Source organism: Ostrinia furnacalis, unplaced genomic scaffold (genome assembly GCF_004193835.3).
Source record: "Ostrinia furnacalis isolate ACB-3 unplaced genomic scaffold, ASM419383v2 OfSCF7475, whole genome shotgun sequence".
Lineage (NCBI taxonomy): Eukaryota > Metazoa > Arthropoda > Insecta > Lepidoptera > Crambidae > Ostrinia > Ostrinia furnacalis.
This window is the reverse complement of record NW_021137714.1, coordinates 80,385-104,691: the sequence shown is the minus strand read 5'-3', so window position 1 is coordinate 104,691 and position 24,307 is coordinate 80,385. Positions and strand designations below refer to the sequence as shown.

The window sequence follows — 24,307 nt, the reverse complement described above, 5'->3', positions numbered from 1 at the left end:
TTATGAGTAATAAATTTATGAAAACAAATATTAGGATACATCACATTTATGAATATTATAGTTATTTATTCGAATGATTATGAGTTTCGATCATTAGTATAGAAAAATATATGAAAACAAATATTAGTAAAGACTAAGTGTATGATTAGTGATATTATGAATATCAATGATTATGATTTTAAATATGCAGGTTTTAAATTTTTTATGAAGAATGATCATTATGATATCAAATTGTATGAGAAATATTTTCGGACCTCCAATGATAGGAATTGAAAAGTTATGTAAGAAAATGCGCTACCGAAAATGTGTCGTGCAGTGCAAAAGTCAATTTATCAGTGAATCTAAGTGTAATAATTCAGTGTATAACAAGTGTAATCGCGTATCTCTATTAGATAATATTTTTTTAAATAGCAAATTCTATTTTATTTTAACAAAATGTGTATTTACTGTGTACTAATGTAATTTAAATGGTATGTATACGCACAATATTTTATTATCTACACTAATGTCATTGGTTAAAACTCTCGAAAATAATTGTAATATTTATTACGTTCTTTACATAATGTGACTTATATTTTTTTTACATACTTTCTTTCAAATTGTATCAATATTATAAAACATTGCAAACCTTGTAATTTATGGCATAAAAATTAATAAACACGTTTGCATAATATATTTTTGGAAACATGAATTGTATAACATTTGAAATTTTAATAAATTTGTAATCCGTTACTTATTAATTAATAAAATTATATCAATGTATACGAAATAAAATCAAAATAAAACGTATTTATAAACATAATAAATAAAAATGTGGATAGAACGTTACTCATTTTTAGCAAATTTTTTAACATAGTTTTTTTGAACTTACTTTATACTTATTAATTTTATTTCCTTTTCAAAGGGGGAAGTAATGTGCCGTATACACACATAAGTTTTCTATGTATTAACTTCTATTTAAATAAGTTGTCATGTAAAATGAGTCAGTGTAATACGATTGATCGGAGCAATAAACATCGTTCAAACCACAAGTATTGTGTCGTCTCTCATTAATTACACTCACCCCGCGCATACTCGCGCACAAATATATTTTATTAACCTACGAGGTAGTTAGACTTACTTGACTTAAGGTCATATTATGTCCCCTAGATGGGGCAGAGGGCGTCCACGACAGTCCTCCATCGCGTTCGGTCTTGAGCTTCGCGTTTGATCTCGCTCCAAGTTTTTCCGATCTTAGAACGGTAGTTAGATCTGGATGCAATCCATTTGACGCTGACTGTACTGGTATAAATTCATTTGAAGGGCACACTTTCTGAACTTTTTGAACTTAGGGCCACAACAAACATGCCACTTTTAGAAAATATGTAAAGAAGAAGAAAGAAAGAATGATTTATTTGGCACATAGAAAAAAGAGAAACAATAAATTAACTCAATAAAAAATAACAATAATAATAGTATTCTAATAATATGTCTAAGTCTATGATATATGGGTTGTGCCAAAAAGGACGCCCGCTCCATATATCCAGCCTGTTAAATGCATGGCTGGACGCTGATTTTCAACCGACTTAAAAAAAGGAGGAGGTTCTCAATTCGACCCGATGTTTTTTTTTTCTATGTTTGTTACGCGATAACTCCGCCAATTATGAACCGATTTGAAAAAATCTTTTTTCGGCGTATAGGTAATACTTCAAGGGTGGTCCCATTTAAATTTAATAATAGAAAAAACAACCCCCAAGGGTGGAAAATTGGGGATGAACTCCGCCGATTATAAATCAATTTGAACGATTCTTTTTTTAGGGTTCCGTAGCCAAAATGGCAAAAACGGAACCCTTATAGTTTCGTCATGTCCGTCTGTCCGTCTGTCCGTCTGTCCGTCTGTCCGTCTGTCCGTCTGTCCGTCTGTCAAATATGAGAAATAATAAAAAGCAACATTACTTTACCCGATGTGGGTAGATGTCATCATTTTATATGTACAAATCACATAAATGTTACACTCTAAAATAGTTTTATTACATATTTTTGATGATTTTTTATTTAATTCGTTTGTTCCAAACGCACATACTTAAATACAATAAGAAACATCTAATAAATTTACCTTTTCAGTTATTTTAATATCCTCTCTTTGTAGATTTTTAAAATATTTGTTTAGATAATCTAAGGGCGTAAAGGACAAATTATTTAAACTTTGGTATGAAATGTTAGGTTATACGCCCAAAAATGTGTGTTTACTTGTTCTTTACTACCATAGTAACTGTACTAAAAAATCAAATGTTATTTACATCCCAATTTTCACGATGAATTCTGTTTAGCTTATCAAAAATGATGGGTCGTAAAGGCACTTTTTTTGGGATTTTCGACAAACTAAATATACAGATCGATAGAGAATGAAATTCTGAGTAAAACTGTATAAATAACTCATTTTCGGTATTTTGTCCTTTACGACCTTTGAGCCCAGAGGTATCGATATTTCACCCCCAAGGGTGGAAAATTGGGGATGAACTTTTTTATACGCAATATTTTTAATTTTTAGATTTTTTTTTGTGTTCACGCATTTGAAGTCGGTTTTATTTTAAAAAAAAGTTAATTATCAGTGGACGCCTTGGGAAGACTAGAAAACACTGGATTATCAGCATGGGAATCACTGGAATGATGCAGTCTTAAGTCAGCAGGTACTATAGGTACAGCCGTTTAACTGGGTCCGTGGCCGAGTCCCCCAGTCTTCGACGCACCCGTGGTCGACGCCCCCGGTCAGTGAAATTTGATTTGAAGCAATTTTTAATTAAATGTACAGTAAGGCACAAAAATGTTTATAAACGAACTAGTTGTGCCCGCGACGGCCCTATCTATAAACCCACGAAGTTTGTCTACCCTTCCACCAAATACTCTGTATAATAACAATTAAATAACCAGTCTTTAACTATAAACCCACGAAGTTTGTCTACCCTTCCACCAAATACTCTGTATAATAACAATTAAATAACCAGTCTTTAAAATAACTCTACTCTCTCTACATTTATCTAACTAGGTACAAACAAAAGTTGAAATTATTAAAGTTTTATTAAGTACTAGCTGACCCGGCGAACTTCGTACCGCCTTAGCGTAGAGATTTTCTTTAAATTTTTTTCCGTAAGAACCATCCTTGGACTTCCACAAACATTTAAAAAAAAGAATTATCGAAATCGGTTCAGCCGTTCACACGTGATGCCGTGACAACGCGAAACGGGTTTCATTTTTATATATATAGATTTATAACCAAAAATTAAATACATTTTACTTTTTGTAATAATAATAAAATTATTATATTTTTCATTACTTTTCGTTGACTGTACTTAGTGCAAAAGCCGAAAAAAATATGATATTAAATTAATTTAAATCGGGGGCGTTGACCACGGGTGCGTCGAACACTGGGGAACTCGGCCACGGACCCGTTTAACTGAGTCAGATAATATTTAATTTTTCAGAGTTTAATAACTGTCGAGCAATTCACTAATGAATTAGGTTTAATTATTTATAATCTTCTTGATGACACTGATCTAGGTCAAGTTATAGAAACTTGATTATCTCTACGCCAAAAACATACACCAAATGTAACTTTTTTCCTACTACCCATTTAAGGATGTAACTATCAAAATATGTCTTCAAATAACCACAACAGGTACCTCAGTAATTAGGTAAGGGTGGTTTCACGCGACGCCGCGGACGGCTAGGTCACAGAATATGTATAATAGTACTAGATGTACAGAAGTTGCACTCCTTTACTCTTGAAGAAAGGCGACACTTTAATATCCTACAAACCAACACAATAGCACAATTCCTTTCTGTTCAGTATTTACCTACACCACAGCTTTAGTGACAGGGTTGTTGCAAATATAAATAACAACATAATTTTAAGAAGCATTTTTTATTTACAATTCACTAAGACAAATTGAAACACAAGCGCGGGCGGCCATGACAGGCAGCTGTATCAAGTATTTAAATATTCAGGCACAAAATATTATCACACATTATAGTCTTATTATTATTCTGTCTAATGGCTTCAATGGTGTAAATATGAAGCACACTGGTTTTGCCAACATTATATAGGTACGTTAAATTCAATCTAGTTAACCAGGTTCTGGAGTGGTAGGACGTCCACCCACAAGGTGGACCAACGACATCATAAAGTTAACCTATGTTCAACAGTGGACGTCCTATGGCTAAGATGATGATGATGATGATGAACCAGATTCATAAAACAAAGAACTGCAAGATGACTAAGAAGTAACTGAATATGGTCGCTATCAACGCAAATGGTAGAGTCGCATCTATATCGACCCAGCCGCATGCACTGAACTTTGTGACGTTTCTGTTCACGCGCTGAATATCTTTGTAGATCTTCTTTTGCATTTCTGTAAACGAGACAAAAAATAATAAATTAAATTTATCAGACAAACGAAAAGTATTCGTTCGTTCGATCGTCAGTTTCAGCTAAATGACGTCCAATTCGGAACAAAGGCCTCTCCCAAGGATTATAATAATATTATTCCAAGTTATTTTTAACACAACACACACAACACAAGCTGGACCGACGACATCGTAAAGGTAGCGGGAAGGCGCTGGAAGCAGGCCGCTACCAACCGGGCAACATGGAAAGCATTGGGGGAGGCCTATGTTCAGCAGTGGACGTCCTATGGCTGAGATGATGATGATGAAGTTATTTTAATAGACATAATATTGTGTATTTACAACCCGATTAAGCTAACTGCCCACCTCGCTGGAATGCGACTCAACCACACACCTCCGTCGCGTTCGTCCCGTCCGTACCAGAGCGTCGAAGTGACGTCACATCTGCCAGGTGCACAGTTAACTTGAGTTAACTCCTTCGTTTGTTACTTACTTGAACATCCTGAAACTGACTTTATCGTGCACACAACCCGGGACTCCCTGAATGCCAGGTACAGCTTCTCACATTCCCAGCATAAAATAGAGAGAATTAAGAGATTTCTCAAAATCCAATAATTCCACATCGAGACCAGCTTTATACCGTCACAGACAGAAAGCTGAAAGACAATTTTAAGTTAACAAAATTTTCTGGGATGATAAACAATTTTATTGTATCCCATCAAACCCCAAGCGGTCGCATTATCTATTATGTCTTGATTCGCAGGCCTTTTGGGACTATTCCCACCTATCGTTCCCACCGCTGCAACTCCTGTGTAGCCAGGATCTACAGCTTGACCGCCAATAAAAACCCAACAAGTTAAGATAAAGTTTGTCCCGGGGGACAGTTAAACTGTCACTGGACCCGCAACTGAATTAATCAGAAGAACATAAGGAGAACTTCGCGGGGCTTGAAGGGATATCAAAGAAATTCCAAAATATAAAAAAAATATGAGAAGAATATTAATAAAATGATTAAATTACCTCTGCAGCAGAAACATGTACCCGTATAAGTTCGATGTCGTGTTGTATAAAATACAAAGCTTTTAAAAACGTTGTCAAAATGTAAACTGTCACCTAAAAACAAAACATAAGTTTATTATTTATTTTAATCCACAATATTCCGAACAGTGCCTGGGCACAACAAAGAACTGACCATCCATTGTTATTTCTGTTCAACACCTAAGACAGGCCTATTCCCACGTTCCCACCTATCGCCCCCTTCGCTGCAACTCCTGTGTAGCCAGGATCTACAGCTTGATAAAACCCCAACCAGTGAGGGCCAAGTTTGTCCCGAGGGAAAGTTAAACTGTCATTGAACCTGCTACGATATTGATCAGAAAAACATAGGAGAAGTTCTAAGCTAAGGATCGATACTTCTCTATACTTAGCACATATTGCCCGAAGCGTAAATAGTTGTTCAATCTTGCTAGAGTCATATACTTAGTGCTCTTTTCAAGACGCGTGCTCACTCTACACAAGGATTTGTGGATCAGGATATTTAGGCTCCACTCATAACTCTGGTAAAACGGCCAGAGTTTTATCCCTTAGTCACCTTTATCGACATCAACGGGAAGAACGATCCTTTTCCCGTCTCATCCTACATCTTGATTGCAAGACCCCAAGCCTCGACATTCCAATAGCTCACAAAGTCTCAAAGATTTACCACAAAGCTACAAAAACAAAAGAAACGCATACATACCACTGATTTGTAACACTGTTTATTCAATTCATACGTCTCTATTATTTCCAGATACATTCGGTACATCTTTCTGTTCATAGTAGAATTCATTTCTGACTGTAACTTTGCTCTTGAAATCCAGGCTTCCAAGCTGTTCCTTACAACTCTCATCGTGAACGAAACGTACACAATGTTGTTGTCAAATGATTGCAGGATATACACGTAAAAAAAGTAGGGCAAAGGTCTAGTGAATAAAGTTAGGAGAGTATTCATGAAGCCTTGTAAAAGTATAATGGAACTCCCGACCCTACTACAGATGATGATTCTCTTAAGAGTTCGCCTGTTATGGAATGGGTCAGTGATCTTTTGCATGCGGATCATCAAATCCACATTTCTTGAAGAGTTAAAAACATTTGTTTGGTAATTTGTTAGCAACCCAATAATATCTAGTACAACATCTATAATAACTGCGCAGTACCGAAAAACTGAAGTAATCAATGAAATTGTGTTCATAAAATCTAAGGCTCGCAGCACGAATGCAATTGTACTAGCCACAACTACTATGAAGCAGATTATTTTTGTAGCCACACTGTTGGGAGTAATACAATTTTTTTTGATCCGATACCTTGGGGATAGGTGAATATTTTGTAAAATAGCTAGCGGTTTAAAAATTGACATTATATCAGCAAAAATATAATTCGAAGTTGGAATTTTGATGGCCATCATATTGGAAAAGTGTGTTTCACTTTTAGAAGTTTCTTTGAGTTTGTGCTATAAATAATGGAAAAAAACGCTTTCAGGAAAATTGGTAAAACATCGTTAATAACTGTACTCACTTCACTATTGATTCATGTAAAAAAATTAAAATTATGAAAGTATGTGTCAGTATTGTGAATGAATAAACACATTACTTAAACTGTTATGGGGTTCCGTACTCCCGTAGTGTACATGGATTCCTAACATTTACCTGATAGTATTTTTTTTTGTTTTAGATTATTAGCAATTTGTATCGCAGAAACGTAAATACTAAGCTAATTGCTTGTGTCACGAGTTGGCTCACCGTTGGATTCGAACCTGCGTGCCCCGGATCACGAGTCGGCCAGTCCGACCCCTTCACCGTTCGGTTATCGTGGCTTCAATAGTAGTATAATGGTTGTTAGTTAGACTCTCCACTCCTTTGTTGACGTGTTACGCGCGTTCTTTCGCCCTTAGGCTATAGCTGAAAATCAGTGGTTTGCTTTTAAGGCCGGGTAGCAGAGAAAATGGCGAAAATGAGGTTTTCATTTTTCATTTTTGAGGTACTAAACAGTAAAATTAAAGGCTAAGATTTTTATTGGGCATAGTTGAGGATATTTTCTAGGGCTATTAACGGATGGAAACACGATTTGATGAAGTTGACTCGATAGAATAAATTCCCAAAGTTACCTCTATTCGTTTTCTAATTATGGTTTTATTTTTAAAATAAGCGATTTGAGATTCTAAATTTTTTACTAAACTAAAGTTCAGAAATAACTTGAGGGCTTTTAACGGATGGAATTTTTATATTGCGTCTTATTTAGTTACTATGTTAAAAAATGTGGAAAAAATCGTCCATGACGGCTTGGACAATCTCAATCAGTCGCGCGGTGGCGCTTACGGAGGACGGACGCGTGTCAGTTTTTTGGACGTGACAGTTCGCGATTTGTCAATATTTTTGACAATGATGACTTTGATGAGTCACAGTATAATAATATCAGTGTTACTGGAGAAAGCTAAAATATTTGATAATTAAGAATAATATATTGATAATTATTATCAATTTTGTCTACCTATTGAAATTTAAATCGATCGCATCCTTTTAAACGAAGACTCTACTCATGATAGTAAATTCCTTAAATATGAGACAAAACCCTTCAGGTTCAGAATGTCCAATTCCCAAAATGTCCAACGGTTTCAAAATGTCCAATTCCCAGAATGTCCAATTCCCAAAATGTCCAATTCTCAAAATGTCTAATTCCCGAACCTGAAGGGACAAACCTTACCAATGAGTTAAAATTACATTTATTAATAGTACCTACCTACATACAATCGTCTTACACCTATTAGAAGAGCACACTGATACAAATAAATAATAAAAAATTAGGTCAGTGAGTCAAATATAGGGGCAGCTGCACGTCACTGAAAGACGATTCTGTTTACTCGGCATCTGGGCTGGAGAACATGAACCCTTGTTTACAGATGCAGATGTAAATGGAGTTAGAAAAATTTTACATGAAATGTTTAACAGAAATCAGTTAAAAGACACATACATGAAATACCAATAAGGTTGCGGAGGGAAAGCTACCTATTATAAACTAGCGGCCGCCCGCGCTAGATATCATGTTGATAGATGGCGTTTCACGGCTTCCCCCGAATGAATATTTACGAACGTCATACAGAAGTTTGTCAAGCGCTGTAGATTTTAACCAATGACGATAGGTAGATGGCGCTTTTTACACGTCTTATTTATTTATTGAAATTTATTTGTCACATATCGTCATAAGTTAGCCTATGTTAATCTGGGTTATAAACAATAATACTGTAAAGTTTCAACAAAATCCATTCAGTAGTTTTTGCGTGAAAGAGTAACAAACATCCAGACATCATGACATCCAAACTTTCGCCTTTATAATATTAGTAGGATAGGATATTTAACAGTCCAAACAAATATTTACTATTTAACATTAACTTACAGTAAATATTAGTTTGGATTGTGCAATATTTAAAATAAAAAAAGAATAAAACAAAATAGGGTTTCAAATTGCCTATCTTTATCTAATTTATATAGAGGTAAAGTTTGTGTGTTTGTATATTTGTTAAATTGTAAGGGGTAATCTCGGGATCTGCTGAACCGATTTTAAAAAATCTTTCACCAATAGATAGCCACATTATATCTGAGTGTAATAGGCTATTTAAAAACCGAAAAATTCTACGCGGGCGAAGCGGTGGGCGGAAAGCTAGTTTATTTATAATTATGTAAGAGCATAATTATTAAAGTCGAAGTCAAACATTGTATGACGTAGGCATCCGATTGTCCAAAATGGGGTCATGAAATGAAGGGGGTGAAAAAAGGGGGCAAAGTTTGTATGGGACAAAGTGATTCTTTGGTTCAATCTACTTGAAATTTTGCTTAACAATTCCTTAATATTATAATTCATGACAAACGTGTAAATGGGGTAGAAAGTTATTTAGGGAGTCATTTGCTTCGAAGTTGATATCAATACTAGATACTTACTGCTTTTGATTTAATTACTTTTTATTTTTACAAGTGTTTGAAAACTCCATGTCAGATTGCAATCAATGTCAAGTGAAATCTCAAATTGAAATGTCTCAATCTCAATGAGGAGGCTCTGCATTTATTCCTAGAATTCCCCTAACACCGTCAAATTACCCTTTCGAATTCAAGACAGTGCAGTTTCCCATCAAAATCTGCTTCGTAATGACTATAAACAAAGCTCAAAGTCAAACTCTAGCGACCTCTGCATAAACTCCCATGAGTGCTCAGAGCGGGTGCCTGCGGCAGGTAACCGCGTGTGATGCTCATAGTGATTTCCGATACAGAGCCCCGTACATACGTTATACATAAATTATGGAAGACCCAGACCAATACAAACAAATATGTATGCAATTTTAGTATGATATTTTTATTTATTAATAAACAAAAAGACTGAACAAAATTGATGCGTGTACTGATTAATGTAATTAACCACATGCAAAGTTTCGTGAATTGTTTACATAATTTATTGTCCAAGCTCTAAATAATCGCTACTACGAGTAACTGATCATAAAATGTTTTTCCAATCGCTCAAGCTCCCAAGGACCTACCGATAGGTTGGGTGACGTAATCTTGAAATTCTTTTGGCCGGCGTGGAACTTCCGGAAGGTTGGGTGACGCCACGCCTCTTTGAACCGTGTTTAGTTTGGCAGTTATATTTTATATTTATTCGATTCTAAAATAATTATATTCCCAAAAATTCTGAAAGTTGTTTTAATTTGTATCACTTGGATATTTTGATTTGTATTAGAAAGTGCTGTGAGTGTGACGCTTGAACGGAAGGAAGTCAACCTAACCTAACCAACTGCGTATTTTTATACTGTGTAGCCGCGAGAGCTCTTTGGCGCGCTGTCTTCGGCGAAGTATTGCGCGCGCAGATTTTGACAGCGCGAAATACCTACTTTAGCAGAAATACCAAGCCTTAAGGCGCATCTAGCCTTGTTATACTTAGTCATAGTCAAAAGCGCATCTAGCCTTGTTATACTTAGTCATGGTCAAAGTCATAGTCATAGTCTAAGGCGCATCTAGCTTATTAAACTGGAGGCGCGTCTAGCCTCGTTGTACTGAGTCATAGTCCAAGGCGCATCTAGCCTTGTAATACTTAGTCATAGTCAAAGGCGCATCTAGCCTGATAAACTGGAGGTGCGTCTAACCTCGTTATACTAAGTCTTAGTCATGGTCATAGTCATGGTCATAGTCATAGTCTTAGTCATAGTCTTAGTCATAGTCTAAGGCGCATCTAGCCTGATAAACTGAAGGCGCGTCTAGCCTCGTTTTAAAAATAACTATTTCATGCATTAAACGAAATATTCATACGTTTTTCTACTTGAACTTTTAAAATCAATTACTTTTTAACCAAATAAATAAAAACGTACCTTATGAGCTGTAGATCACGTACCACTTCTGAGTTGAAATGAAACACTCTTGTAGGTTGTTCTAACTTGTATTTCAGCACCACTGATTTACACAATTCCGACATTATGACGTCATCTTAATAGTACCTCTTGCTTTGAACGCTCAAATCGAACTGACTGTCCAGCGGCATGCCAGCGATAAGGTAACTTCCCCTTCCATCAGTGAAAGTCGACCGGTTCAAAACGACTTATCGACGGCATGCTCCGGAACTAGTCAAATGCAATACTTATTTCATAATTAGCCGTTTTCTTAATTTTTAAAATACTAAAATGTATACAATAAAAATCTAAAATAATTAAATTAAATAATAAATATGAAATAATTGGATTTAATACAAATTAAATTCTAAAATCATTCTAATGTCTGCAAAATGCCTAGGAAGTAATCAAATAAAGTATTTTAATTTAATAATGGGTTTTTGGGTTCTTCTAAAATACAATACAAATACTAAAATTGTTGCAATAACTATTTAAAAGTAACCAATAATCGTATAAAATACAATATAAATTCTAAAATCATTACACTTGCATCTAGATTAAATAAAATTGAGAACTCGGTAAGTATTACGAGAGCATAAGACCGTCACCTCGACTTTATGGTAGAAACATAACTTACTGAGTACCTATACTCGTACATTCTTTCGTAACTCGGATAGCTAGCCCGCATTTGCGTACAGAGGACGTGTCCGCTACTCGCTCATAAAACAGTACAGGCAGTGATTTGACAAAAGCGATGTTTACCGAAAGATAATGGTGACATAAATTTGAATGTTAATGTGTTTGGGGTCGAGGGGGCGCGGCGGCGCGGGCGCCGGGGAGGGCCGCGGAGCGCGATACTAGCGACATCTGAAGCGCTCCTTTTATACGGCAATGGTGACCATAAAGTCACGAACATACTGATTAGGGGTGTTTCCTGGGTAGAGTTTGAATTAGTCCGTCGATTAACTTATCAAAAAATACTCCACACGTGTATTTTTCACTTTTTCAAACTAATGGAAATTGAAAGAAATAAAGCGCGCCAAAATTCAAAAGAATAGGCCAGTGAAGGCGTTCTTAAAAGAATGGCACTTTGTGACGTCACGCGGAACTTCAACGCATCATAACTTCGTATTTATCTTCGGTCGAGAGTTTGATTCCCACAAATACGAATTAAGTGACATGATCATGATGTTGTCTTGATAACATTATTATTTGTAGCATTGTTATGAATATTTTGTAGCCAGCGATTGCGTTAGGGCAGTTATGTGGCGCCCGCGCACGCCGCCAGCAGCCGCCCGGCGGCCTTCGCGCGCACTCGAGCTGCACCAGGTATGCATCCGCCTTGTTGTCTAATCATACATTCTACATTTTTCTTACATTACCCAAGTTGGTATGAGAGGTACCTATGATTTGTAATCAATCACAGTGCGCTCCTTACTTAAGGGTTTACTCCAACCAGCTTTGTTCTACAATAACTATGTACAGTCTACCTACACAAATAATAAAGAGATATAGTTCAGTAACTTTGTGAGTTTACTTCTAGAAATTAGAGATACGGATTTCTTTTCCAACAGACAGCCACTTTACCTACTCAGTGACCAAAAGCCTACTAATTATAAAAGTAATTGTTAAAAAAAACTTAATTAATAAATAAATAAAATAAAAAATAAAAATCATTTATTATCAGACAAAAGCAGTCCATAGTTTGGTTAGTAACAATTTGAACTTAGAGACTATATTAGTAGAGTTAGTAATGTTTTTAGAAATATGTTAGTCGTACATCATGGGTTCTGTATATTGACTCTTTATCTGTATTTAATTTTAAAAAACTATCTAGACACGCGGCATCGTGACAAGCCAAGTTCAAGTAACAGAACTGGCAAACATGCGTATCTTTGCTCAAACTACTTAGTAAAAACTTTTGCCTGCGGCTTTGCCCGTGATTGATTGACATACGAGAGATATGGTTATGAATAGCCTATATCAGGAAAGGCCACTTTTATAAAAAAAATATGTTTGTTGTAGACGTTGTAGTTATAGACGTGCCATCAAACAGAGGCATAGAGGCGCCACAGTGTGATTGCCATACGATACTTAGGCTGAGTTGCACCACCTAACTTTAACGGTGACTGACGATAACCAAGGCTTTTTGTATGGACAGATTTTTGACGTTTGTCAAAGTTAAAGTAAGATGGTGCAACCCAGCCTTAGTTTTCCCTTTCAGCGCTCACCAGTTGACGATTTTGTCTTCTTAGCCACTAGTGACTGACAGGACCATACTCTACACAGCGACTGAAGTGAACTGATGAGGACAAATACGATAGCTCTCATTCAAAACACCATTTATTTACTATTTTATTTCATACCGACTTTTGTGATAGTGTATGCCCAAAATATTGTAGCTCCACCAATGGCAACATTGATGACATATTGTTTATAACAATAATTTTAAGTATTTCCTAAATCCATTCAGTAGTTTTTTCCGTGAAAGGGTAACAAACATCCATTAATTAATTCATCCTTACTAAATTTTAATTTAACAATATACCAATACTGACTGGAATACTGAACAAAACCAATTTAATTGAAACAAAAGTAAAACAACATCTATCTAGTGGTTTGAATTGATTCAGGAGCTGGTCGGTGGTTACATAAAGCGCCAGCAGGAGCTCGGCAGCTGGCCCGCGCGGCCGATGACCCGCCCAAGGCGAGCCGCCCGCCCCCCGCCGCCGCCCGCCCCCGCGCCACGCACGCCCCCGCCCACCCCGCCACCTTCATTCATAAACCCTTTGCTTTCACTTATGAACCTACGAGTCCGTCCAAGATTCATAAAAGAAAAGTCATCATGAGATCCCAACAACAACGCCACTCTTGTGGCGGAGTTTCGGGCTGAAACTGTGTAGGTTTGTTGTCGACACGACAAAAAGAAGATGAGATCCCGAAACCATTGGTCTTTAAGTCGGCCTTTGTTATTTAGTGCCAAACAAAATCATTTCTTTAATTAAAACCACAAAATTTACAAACATTAAAACCAAAACATAATAACGCTTTGGTTAGGTATTCGTAACTATGTTAGGTACACTTGACACATATCAGCCCAATAAAGTTTTTATTGTTATCCATACATTCGTCATATAATTTTTTTTGGGTCTCCTACGTAGATTCGAATGCCGTTGTTGTGATTTTTTTTCCACTGCCCCTTAGTTTCGACAGCTTATGGACTCGAATGATTTAGTCAAAAACGACGTTGTTTCGAAAACATTTTCACTGCCTCATGCGTTCGACAGGTTAGCAGAAAATCAAGAAAAAAAGACATAGTTATCATAACTATGATGGTCATGGTCTACACATGGTGGTGAATGTGATATCTACTTTGTAAACAGAGGTAGTCTATCAGCACACTATCTACATCACTAAGTTAAATAAAGTTAGTTCCGATCCAAACGGTGTCTATTGCGTCTTTAAATAGCGAAGATATCTGCATAAATAAAACTGCTCCACACATATGTCTCCGTGTCCGTGTGGTGAATGTGTGGCGCAGGCGCTCGCGCGTGTGTGCGGAGAAGCGGCTGCGCGGGCGCCGGCCGCGACGCGAACCACCCATCCAATATTTTCTCGGCGCGACACTTGCCTCAAGGCTGCCATATGCACCTGCCATCCACCGCACACATGCGCATCGCATCTAGTGTCCAGTTGCACACTACTAGTCGCCGCAGTCAGGCGGTAGGTACCACTTGCAAGGAATTCGATTCCTGCTCGCCACGAACAATTAAAATGCGTGCCCATGAAAGAATTGCAAGATAATATTATTATCCACATTTTGTGACAAATTGTTAAAACTCGAGCAGCAGGTTCCGATCAATTATAAATCAGTGGCTCTTTATGTCGTCAGATCAACACATTCAGCAAACTTGTCAAGTAGGTAATATGGACATAGAAAGTTAATCGGTAATTTACATAGACGGGGCTAACCGAACACAGTTTGAACATAAACGACATGAGTCTTGTATAAAGAATATTATGTTAAATGTCAGGATTAATATTCTAGCCCCTAGTGAACATTGATGACAATAATATAGACAANCATGTGAGATGAGCATCGCACGACTTAAAGATGGGTACCACCTTTGCGATCTTTACCATCTATTATCCATCGTTGGTCCACCTAGTAGGAGGCCTGCCCACGCTACGTCTTCCAGCCCGTGGTCGCCACTCGAGAACTTTTCTGCTTATCAACTTGTCTCTGGTAAATTAGTGAGGTCTGGTGAAGGTAGCGGGAAGAACCTGGATGCGGGCAGCTCAGGACCGGTCGTTATAGAAATCCTTGAGGCCATTGTCTAAAAATGGACGTCATTTGGCTGAAACGAAATTAGAGATGGTTGTGCTATTGCGGTGACCAGAAGTATCTAACAAAATGCGTTTGTTTTAGGTCCTAGGTTACATTTTGACAACGGTTGTAAAAGCTTTGTATTATTTACGATACGAAATTGAAGATGTACGGAGGCGTGTAACTGGTGCAGAGGTAAATTGATAAATTGCATAATTACTCGTAGGTCTAGCGTTTAACTCAGTCTTAAGTCTAAGGCCTATTCAGACCTAAGCGGTATTCGCTACCGTCTGCGGCAGAGGAAACCCAGTGGGTATGCGGCTATAATACTGTTCAGACCTAAGCGGTATTCGCTACCGTCTGCGGCAGAGAAAACCCAGTGGGTATGCGGCTATAATACTGTTCAGATCTAAGCGGTATTCGCTACCGTCTGCGGCAGAGAAAACCCAGTGGGTATGCGGCTATAATACTGTTCAGATCTAAGCGGTATTCGCTACCATCTGCGGCAGAGAAAACCCAGTGGGTATGCGGCTATAATACTGTTCAGACCTAAGCGGTATTCGCTACCGTCTGCCATGTACCTCTTTCCACAGCGGCAGCGAATATCGCTCAGGTCGCTCTAGCCGCGATACTTGATACTAAATACCTGAGCGAAACCCGCGCGGTATGTACCCACAGCGGCAGCGAATATCGCTCAGGTTTGAATAGGCCTTAAGTGCTAGAAAATGTGTCAACCCAGAAAATACGTGTCCTATTTTGTATCCCTACTTAACGTTATTCAATTACATATTATTTTCCTTCCAACAGATTTCTGTCAACGACGGTATACAATACATCGCGATACGGAATTTTTGGATTTTGAAAAATCTCATATTAGTGTCCATTATGTGCTGGGAATGTGAGAAGCTGTACTTGGCATTCAGGGAGTCTCGAGTAATGTGCACGATGAAGGCAGTTTCAAGGTGTTCAAGTAAGAAAAGAACTTCATAACTAGAGTTACAACTTCAAGGCTATCGTTTTAGTGTTTAACTGTTGGCACCACTGGCGAGTGAGGGCTTGTTTCCACGGAGACAACCCAGGATTTGCAGGATAGCATTTTTTGCCGTCAGTTCTCCGTACTATGTGCCCTGCCCATTGCCACTTGAGCTTGCTAATCCGTTCTGATTCGTACTCGTAAAGAAACACCGAGCATAGCCCTCTCCATAGCACGCTGTGCAACTTTGAGCTTCTGTATAAGGCCTATAGTGAGAGGCCACGTTTCCGAGCCATAAGTCATTACTGGTAACACACAAGGGTGGGACGTCCACCCACAAGGTGGCGGTGGACGCAGGCCGCTACCAATCGATCAACATGGGAAGCATTGGGGGAGGCCTATGTTCAGCAGTGGACGTCCTATGGCTGAAAATAATGATGATGATGGTTTTTTTGCAGGAACTGTTTTAGAAACTAGCAAGTAACAGGATCTTACTCTACAGTCGCGCCAACTAGTGAGCGCTAAAACGATTGCCCTCATTCATAAAACCGTCCTTTAGTAAAAATAATTGAGAAAATAAGTTAATCTGGGGGCACGGCANAATAAGTTAATTAATTGGACATCTTCCACGTTAAATTTTAAAAAATATTTGAAATTGATTCGTATTTAGTTAATTCAGAAAACAGTTAGATTTCAAAATTTTGTTTCGTTTACAGAAGCGGAAAAAAAGATTTGCAAAGCCATACGGCGCGTGAACAGAAACGTCTCCAAGTTCAGTGCATGTGGCTGGTTCGATATTGATGCGAATTTGCCATTTGCGATGATTGCCATTATATTCAGTTACTTCTTAGTAATCTTGCAGATCTTTGTTTTATGAATCTTGTATAGTAATGAGAACTAGTTTCTGAGTAAAATATTTGTTATACGCGGCGCAAAGACTCGTGGCAGGCGGTGTAATAATAAAACAATGTTTGATATCACATTTTTTTCTCGCACTAGCACTGGTTATTGGTTGTGTTATTGGTGACATCACACAGAGGCAGGTATAGCGTTGTGTAATTAATAAAATATTGGCGAGTGCACATCTCTGTTTCAAAATTAGGTAATTATTTATGGCCCCGCCGAGTTTTTGCGTCGAGTATAAAATGTAATTTTCGTGTGTGCATAACGTAAAGTAAACAGTTGTTGAAAGAAAATAAAAATATTACGCATATATTATCATTGTGATTTAATTTTCACTAATAAATAATAAAATAGCGAAACTTTAAATTATGCAATACATCAAAACTAGGTGTTCAATCAATAATCACTAATCTGTGGAACATTTAAGTGTCTTCATCTTTAGTAAGTCTATCATGTGATCTGTAAGAGGCTTCGACACTATGATCTGANCTATAAGAGGCTTCGACAGTTATTTTTTACTGAAAAACAACTTATTTACCAAGCGATTTTATAAGCAAATGTTACTGTAAATATGAAACTGTGGTTAAACACCGTCTTTTAGTTAAATCCATTAAAGGATTGGTTGTTTAGTTAGCGATTATTTTAATCGCTACCTCTCAGATAACTGTGAATATCACGACAGCCTCAGTGATCTTACTGCTGTGTGATAGACGGACAGATTTGATGAATTATAGCAAATGAAAACTCGTGATGGCAATTTTAACTCAAGTCACTTGTTCTGTGATCGGTAAGTTTTTAATTTAGTATTTAAATTATTTGTGTTTTAAGTAGATATATCGCAGATCTAAAAGGAAGCAAAGAAAACAAGTTTATCTAATTGTATTAGTTACTGATATTTAAAACTTTATCCAAATGTTGGATCCGAAAGACGTCAACTGCTGAACAATTGCCTCATTCTAGGATTCCATCCACCACGACCACGCCACCCGTATTCAGATACTTCCCGTGGTCTTCACTAGATCGTCAGTCCACTGAGTGGGAAGCCCATCTACGCTACGTTTTCCAGTGCGTGGTTATAACTCGAGGTTTCTTTTGCCCCAAAAACATAGCGTGTCACGTCCACCCACAAGGTGGACCGACGACATCATAAAGGTAGCAGGGAAGCGCTGGACGCAGGCCGCTACCAATCAACATGGAAAGCTTTGGGGGAGGCCTATGTTCAGCAGTGGACGTCCTATGGCTGAAATGATGATGATGATGAAAAACGCCATAAGTTTTTATACACCAATTTATTCCTTCCAGTATGCCTCCCTTGCCTAAACTTGGGAGTGATGTGGGTGTTACCATCATCAACTGTGGCCAACTTCTCTTCCAACTTTACCTTATTGCACCGGCCGATGACAGAGCTTGAAGTGGGACTATTTGGTAGCCTGTCCTCTGCTGGGGCCATGGTGGGCACTCCTATAACCGCGGCACTCTTGGACAGGACAGGGAGGAAAGTCTCCACGGTCCTCGCTGGTCTCACTTGTGTGGTAAGTTCGTGTTTTCTATGTGGTTCGTTTTTTGTTTCCTTCGTTTCAGCATAATGACGTACATTGCTAGAAAAAAGCTTCCCCCAACGAACGGTCATTTTCATAACAAACGGTCCTGCGCCGCCCGCATCCAGGTACTTTCCGCAACCTTCACCAAATCGTCGGTCCACCTAGTAAGTGCTTTGTGGTTATTCTCTGAATATTGAAACTATGAGCTATGAGAATTAGCCTGGCCATTTAACGTGGCAATGCTGCCAGCCTTTTGGGCACCATTCCTGACTGCGGCGCTGGGGGTGAAGTATTTTTTATTTCGTAAATAGTTTTTATCATTAGTAATTTTTAAATTTTAGTTTTTAAGTCATTTTAAGTTAATGTATTATTATAAAATTTATTATCTAATAAATAAAGTTATCACAATGAGCTATGAGTAAACTACAAGGTAATTTTCCTCTCTCTCTTGCCCATTGATAGCTTGGCATCTACTTATTCTGTTTATGAAAATAAATAAATAAAAGTAAAAGTTTGTGAAAATCCAAACGACAAAGTGCTTTTTAACTTTATATAGTTTGCACTTGATCATGTAATTGTATTCCTTGAAGGTTATGTTACTTCCAGCCATGTTTTTCTCAAAAATAGTGTATAAATAATCTAGGTAAGGGCCTTATACATCAATTCATCGATTATGTCCATTGATTAATTTGAATCAATCAGTAAAAATTACATGGCTACAACATACACGGTGACTTTGCAAACAGTTGCCAAAGTGCGACTTACGCCCGTATTCACAAACATTACTATGAGGTCTCCCAGTTCACGTGGACGCACAGAGTGACACGAACCAATCACAGAGCTCTATTCAACGCTGTGCGTTCGATTTGCTGCTTTGCTTATTCGGCGTTACAATTTGGTCACCCAGTATATGACTGCGACCTCAAGCTGTGTTTTCCTAATGTTTCAGATCTCCTGGGCCATCTTAGCCATAAGCAGCAGCGTTGAGATAGTCCTCATCGCCATCTTCATTGGAGGATTGAGTGGTGCCTCCTTTCTCATCGTACCGGTCTACTGCGGGGAGTTCTGCCAAGAGTCCATCAGGGGAACCATGACTGCTGGCTCAATGGTCTTCTGTGGTGTGGGAATGCTGATCTCGTATATTTTGGGGGATTTCTGCAGCTATATGAACATGGTGTACATATCCCTGGCCTTGTCTGTAGCGAGTGTGGTCGTAACGGTTTTACTGAAGGAATCACCAACTTTGCTGATGAAAAAGGACTTACGGAGGTAAGGCGATTACTTAATTTTCAAAACAACTTTTAGTTACCTTGCTTCTTCTGCCCGAAACATGAATAATCTCCACAATATTTATTTTGATTATTTTACTATGTAGAGTCAACAGCAGCTCATAAGAACCCAAACCAACTGCGTGCACCAGCAATGTAAAATTGTCAATACGCTTCATAGATAGGTACGAGTAAGTAGGTCTAGGTAAGCTTTTTTGACTCATTTTTTCCTATTTACAGAAAGCTGCCGAGTCGATTTCGTTCTACAGACAAGTGAATCTTAATTCCAAATTGGTGGCCGACGAAATGAGGAGCATAGAAAAAAGTCTGGACCCTTTGGAGTCGGGTAAGAACTTAATGATTCAAATTATTTAATTATATGTAGACTCACTAGACTCTCATAACTAATCTCACGGTTCAATAGTTTGGCTTCTCTACTTGGTTGCAATGGCTGAGTATTCGTAATTTCATGTCAAAAGGATGTGTTCCTCTTGAATCACTGCTGAAAACTGCATTAAAATCTGTTGAATAAGCAGTTTAAAAATATTAGCTAACAAATACCGGAAGCGACTTCATTTTATACAATTTAAAGGTTATTACGATTTCTAAATTAATAGTAAAATAAACTTTATTTTAATTTCATTACAGGTCAGCAACCAGAAGAAAAGATGTTGTTCCCAAATGAAGTCAAAACTACAATCAATGGTAAGGTTCTCATTTGATATTTCTATATTTTTTCTTATTTTTGTTTCATCAATAAAATTTAATATTATTTTACAGATATTAAACTAAAACCATCGGAACCGAAGAAGCTTTCACTGTGGCAGTTTTATAGTAAGTTCTAAAATATAATCTTACGAGTATTATAAACGCGAGAAAGCAATTCTGTTTATCACGTTTTTATACGCTAAGATTAAATTACAGTAATAATTTTGCATGCCTAAAGGTAGATGGAGATACCTACTTGAAAAATTGTAACACCTACTGATGTAAACCCATTTTCGCAAAATAAATGATTTTTGATTTGATTAAAATTCAAATTCAAATCTTTATTGCGTAAAAAAATTACCAACGTTAAATAGGTAAATAAATTCTTGTCCATAGAAAGATCGCAGCCAACCCGTCGTGGGTTATACATAGCGCTCATGACGATGGCGCTGACCATCTTCCAAGGGATCATCGTGGTTCAGGTGTACCTCGAACCCCTATTCCGACGAGCAGTGCCGAATCTGTCGTCCACCGTCTGCTGTTTACTGTTCGCTGTGACTATAGTCGTGGCCAGTTTTGCAGCGGCGTTTATGAGTGACTTAGCCGGAAGAAGGGTAAGTTCGGTAGCTACTTCTTTATAACTTTGATAGATTGAGGGGATGGATGGATGTTTGTTGTTCTTGTTCTTGTGTGGAATTCCTTGATAACCTCAGTTTTCCAAGATTGGATCTTCGCTCTATGATAGATCACAGGTGATTGTGCACTTTTTTGGTAAATCATTGTAATCAAAAGCAAGGCCATAAAAAGTGACAGAAATTAGCATTGATTTTGATTCTTTATTTTTAGCATGACAAGGCAGGTACCTACCTATTTCACTGCAACTAAATTTTAACCCTGACACAAAGTTTTTAGTTCACTCCTCAACCAGTTTGGTTCTTGGTCAGAGTGGGGAGTGTGGGCGAACTCTTCCGTTTGCCCCTGGCGAATGAAGAGGGTCGTGCTCGGGACTCTACAGTGAATACTAATAAAATGACATGATACTGTGATAATAATAAAGTCCTTAATCCAGAATAATCTTTCCCTACAGCCTCTCATCATCTACTCATCCATCGGTGGAACAATCTGCTGCGTGCTCCTCGGTAGCCAACTCCAGCTAGACTGGGGCCCAGGTTGGCTGACCGCGCTCGTGCTGTATGTCTTCTGCGCCGTCTACAGCTTCGGCGGCGGCACTGTGCCTTTCGTGCTGATCGCGGAGGTGTTTTTGCCTGAGGTTAGATCGAGTTTCCAGAGGTTTTTAATGTCCGGATACCCCTGGCTGCTCTGACAGAGCGAGCCATAGTCTGGGGCATAACTCGAACAATAATTGCTCTGTCCCAGTAGACTTTGCCAGACATCGTCAGATCATATAATTAGGCAAGCCCGGCCCTTCGCTTGTTTCAATCTAAAGCCGTCCTTTGCTGGATCTTTGTGCCTCCATTTCCACAACGACTGGTCTTGCGCTGCCCGCATCAACTGTAAACTATGCTAGATTATTAACCCTTAATTTGGCAGACTCATTATTTATCAAAAAATAAAAATACATCGTCGGATTTATGTTCTTAGGGTTATTTATAGGTCAGAAAAAAATATATAAAAAATCGGAACTTCACCAAATAGAAAAAAAACAATGTTCATCCCGATGAACACTGCCAAATATATGGAGAATTTTAACTGTTCATTGGGGTGAACATTGCCAATTTAGGGTAGCGGCATTAAATTAAAACAATTATTCATATAAAAAGTAAAATTTATATTATTAAACGCTTTTTGGTGCACAAAATAGTAAGAAAGTAACTATTACCATACAATTTTGTGTGATCGTTGAGGTAAAACAATGTTTAATGTTTTTAAAGAAAAAAATCATAATTTTTTCTTGTTTTTATTCATGTAACTTAAAAGTGGACAAGTCGCACTAAATAATAAAAAAACAGCTCCCACATTTATAAATTATATTCTTCAGGGTTTAAATAAAAAAGTAAAAATGATTTTAATCAAAAATGTTCTTTGGAACTTCAAACTTTGAATCTACAAACAACCGCTAAATTAAAATATATAATTATTTTGCATGAAAATTTAGATAACAATTATGTCCACTTTTACCAGTAACAAAACATTATTCTGATATTACATTTCATGCAATATACAGTATTAAGCTGCCAACATCCCAAACAAAATAAAAAATGATATTACATTTCATGCAATATACAGTATTAAGCTGCCAACATCCCAAACAAAATAAAAAATAACTCTAAATAAAGAAATTAGTCCACTGAAATAAAATTAAGCAAAAATAAACGTTTCATAGCCTATTTGACAACGTTCACTGGGATGAACAATCAAAGATTATTAGTAATTTGGCAATGTTCACTGGGATGAACACTCGACTTTGACCTGGTATAACATGGCTTTATTATTAAATGAGCATTGTAAATCAATCAAGTTATTAAGCATGAACACTATGCAATACGTTAAAACCACTGTCATTATTCAATTATAATAAAAAACATGTAAAGCTTGAATAAACACCTTGACACTAAAGCCTGGTCTTCGCTATGGCCGGCATTTTGGCTAAAATTAACACTTTCAGACTGTGACTAGCACATAAAAATATTTTTCTACCAAAACTTAAGTATATTTTCTAGTGAAAAAAAAAACTTACCAGAAATTAAGACGTATGCACTCGGCATATTATTTTTTTCAACTGAATGTTCATCCCAGTGAACAAAATCAAATGAAGGGTTAAATCTAAAACTAGAGTTGTGAAGTTAGACACAACTCACACACACGTTAGAAGAAGATAAACCCTATCTTGGCCGAAATGATGATGATGAGGGTTTTTATTGGCGGTCAAGCATTAGATCCTGGCTACACAGTAGTTGCAGCAGTGGGAACGAAAGATGCAAGTAGTCCCGTTAGAAGAAGATAGTATCTTAATATTTCCGTAACTTTCAGGTCAAAAGCTTCATGACGATGCTAGTCGTGGAGTGGTTCTGGCTCTGTTCCTTCTTAAGCCTGATCATCTTCAACCCTCTCATGTTGCTCCTGGGTCTTGGAGGAGTGTTCTACGTGTTCGCTGCAGTCTGTGTGGTCACTGCAGTAATGTCGGCGATTTATGTGCCGGAGACGAAGGGACTGACGCTGGAAGCTGTGCAGCTGATGTTGGCTGAGAGGAGGAACTTTTAAGAATAAAAAAAGATTAGGAAAATTATAAGAAAAGAACAAGAAAAGAATAAGAAAAGAATAAGAAAAGAATAAGAAAAGAACAAGAAAAGAACAAGAAAAGAATAAGAAAAGAGGAAGAAAAGAATAAGATAAGAATAAGAATAACAATGAGACGAACAAAACAAGAGTAAACATCTTAAAAATGTGCTGTAGATTTGCCCGCTCAGCAAAAATGGCGCATGACACAAACCTCATGTCGAGAAGCTGGTTTTCAGCGAGAACCAACTCGTGATGTGGACGATGACGGTCTTTTTAGGTTTTGATTTAATATAAATCAACTGTAGATTCTAAAGAATAATGCGTTATATTCTGGGTCCTGCCCTATAGTATAAGCTTAAATAACTAATTTAAATAGTAAACTATGAGCAGGACCAACTCACACTTGGCTGTTTTTAAATAACATAAGTCAAAAATATTAATTTAAGATGGGATATAATTTTACAATATATTTTTGATACGATTGGTGTTTTATTGGAATTTAATCTAGTTAAATACTAATACTACCTGTTCCTAAGTCTATATTACAGACAACAGCACATT

The 24,307-nt window shown here is 37.4% G+C and overlaps 2 protein-coding genes across 2 annotated transcripts; both read left to right on the top strand.

Annotated features, from left to right (window-relative positions):
• The first annotated feature begins 17,674 nt into the window (after positions 1–17,674).
• Positions 17,675–21,086, top strand: LOC114364849 (sugar transporter ERD6-like 9). Its single transcript, XM_028321172.1, has 7 exons — positions 17,675–17,776; positions 18,292–18,521; positions 19,480–19,799; positions 20,039–20,144; positions 20,447–20,503; positions 20,579–20,632; positions 20,903–21,086. The coding sequence occupies exons 1-4, from the start codon at positions 17,740–17,742 to the stop codon at positions 20,073–20,075; spliced, it is 624 nt and encodes a 207-aa protein (XP_028176973.1). The 5' UTR covers positions 17,675–17,739; the 3' UTR covers positions 20,076–20,144; positions 20,447–20,503; positions 20,579–20,632; positions 20,903–21,086.
• Positions 20,105–23,728, top strand: LOC114364847 (sugar transporter ERD6-like 8). Its single transcript, XM_028321170.1, has 5 exons — positions 20,105–20,144; positions 20,447–20,503; positions 20,903–21,120; positions 21,594–21,776; positions 23,498–23,728. Exons 1-5 carry the CDS (start codon positions 20,105–20,107, stop codon positions 23,726–23,728), a joined length of 729 nt encoding a protein of 242 aa, XP_028176971.1.
• Positions 23,729–24,307: the final 579 nt, after the last annotated feature.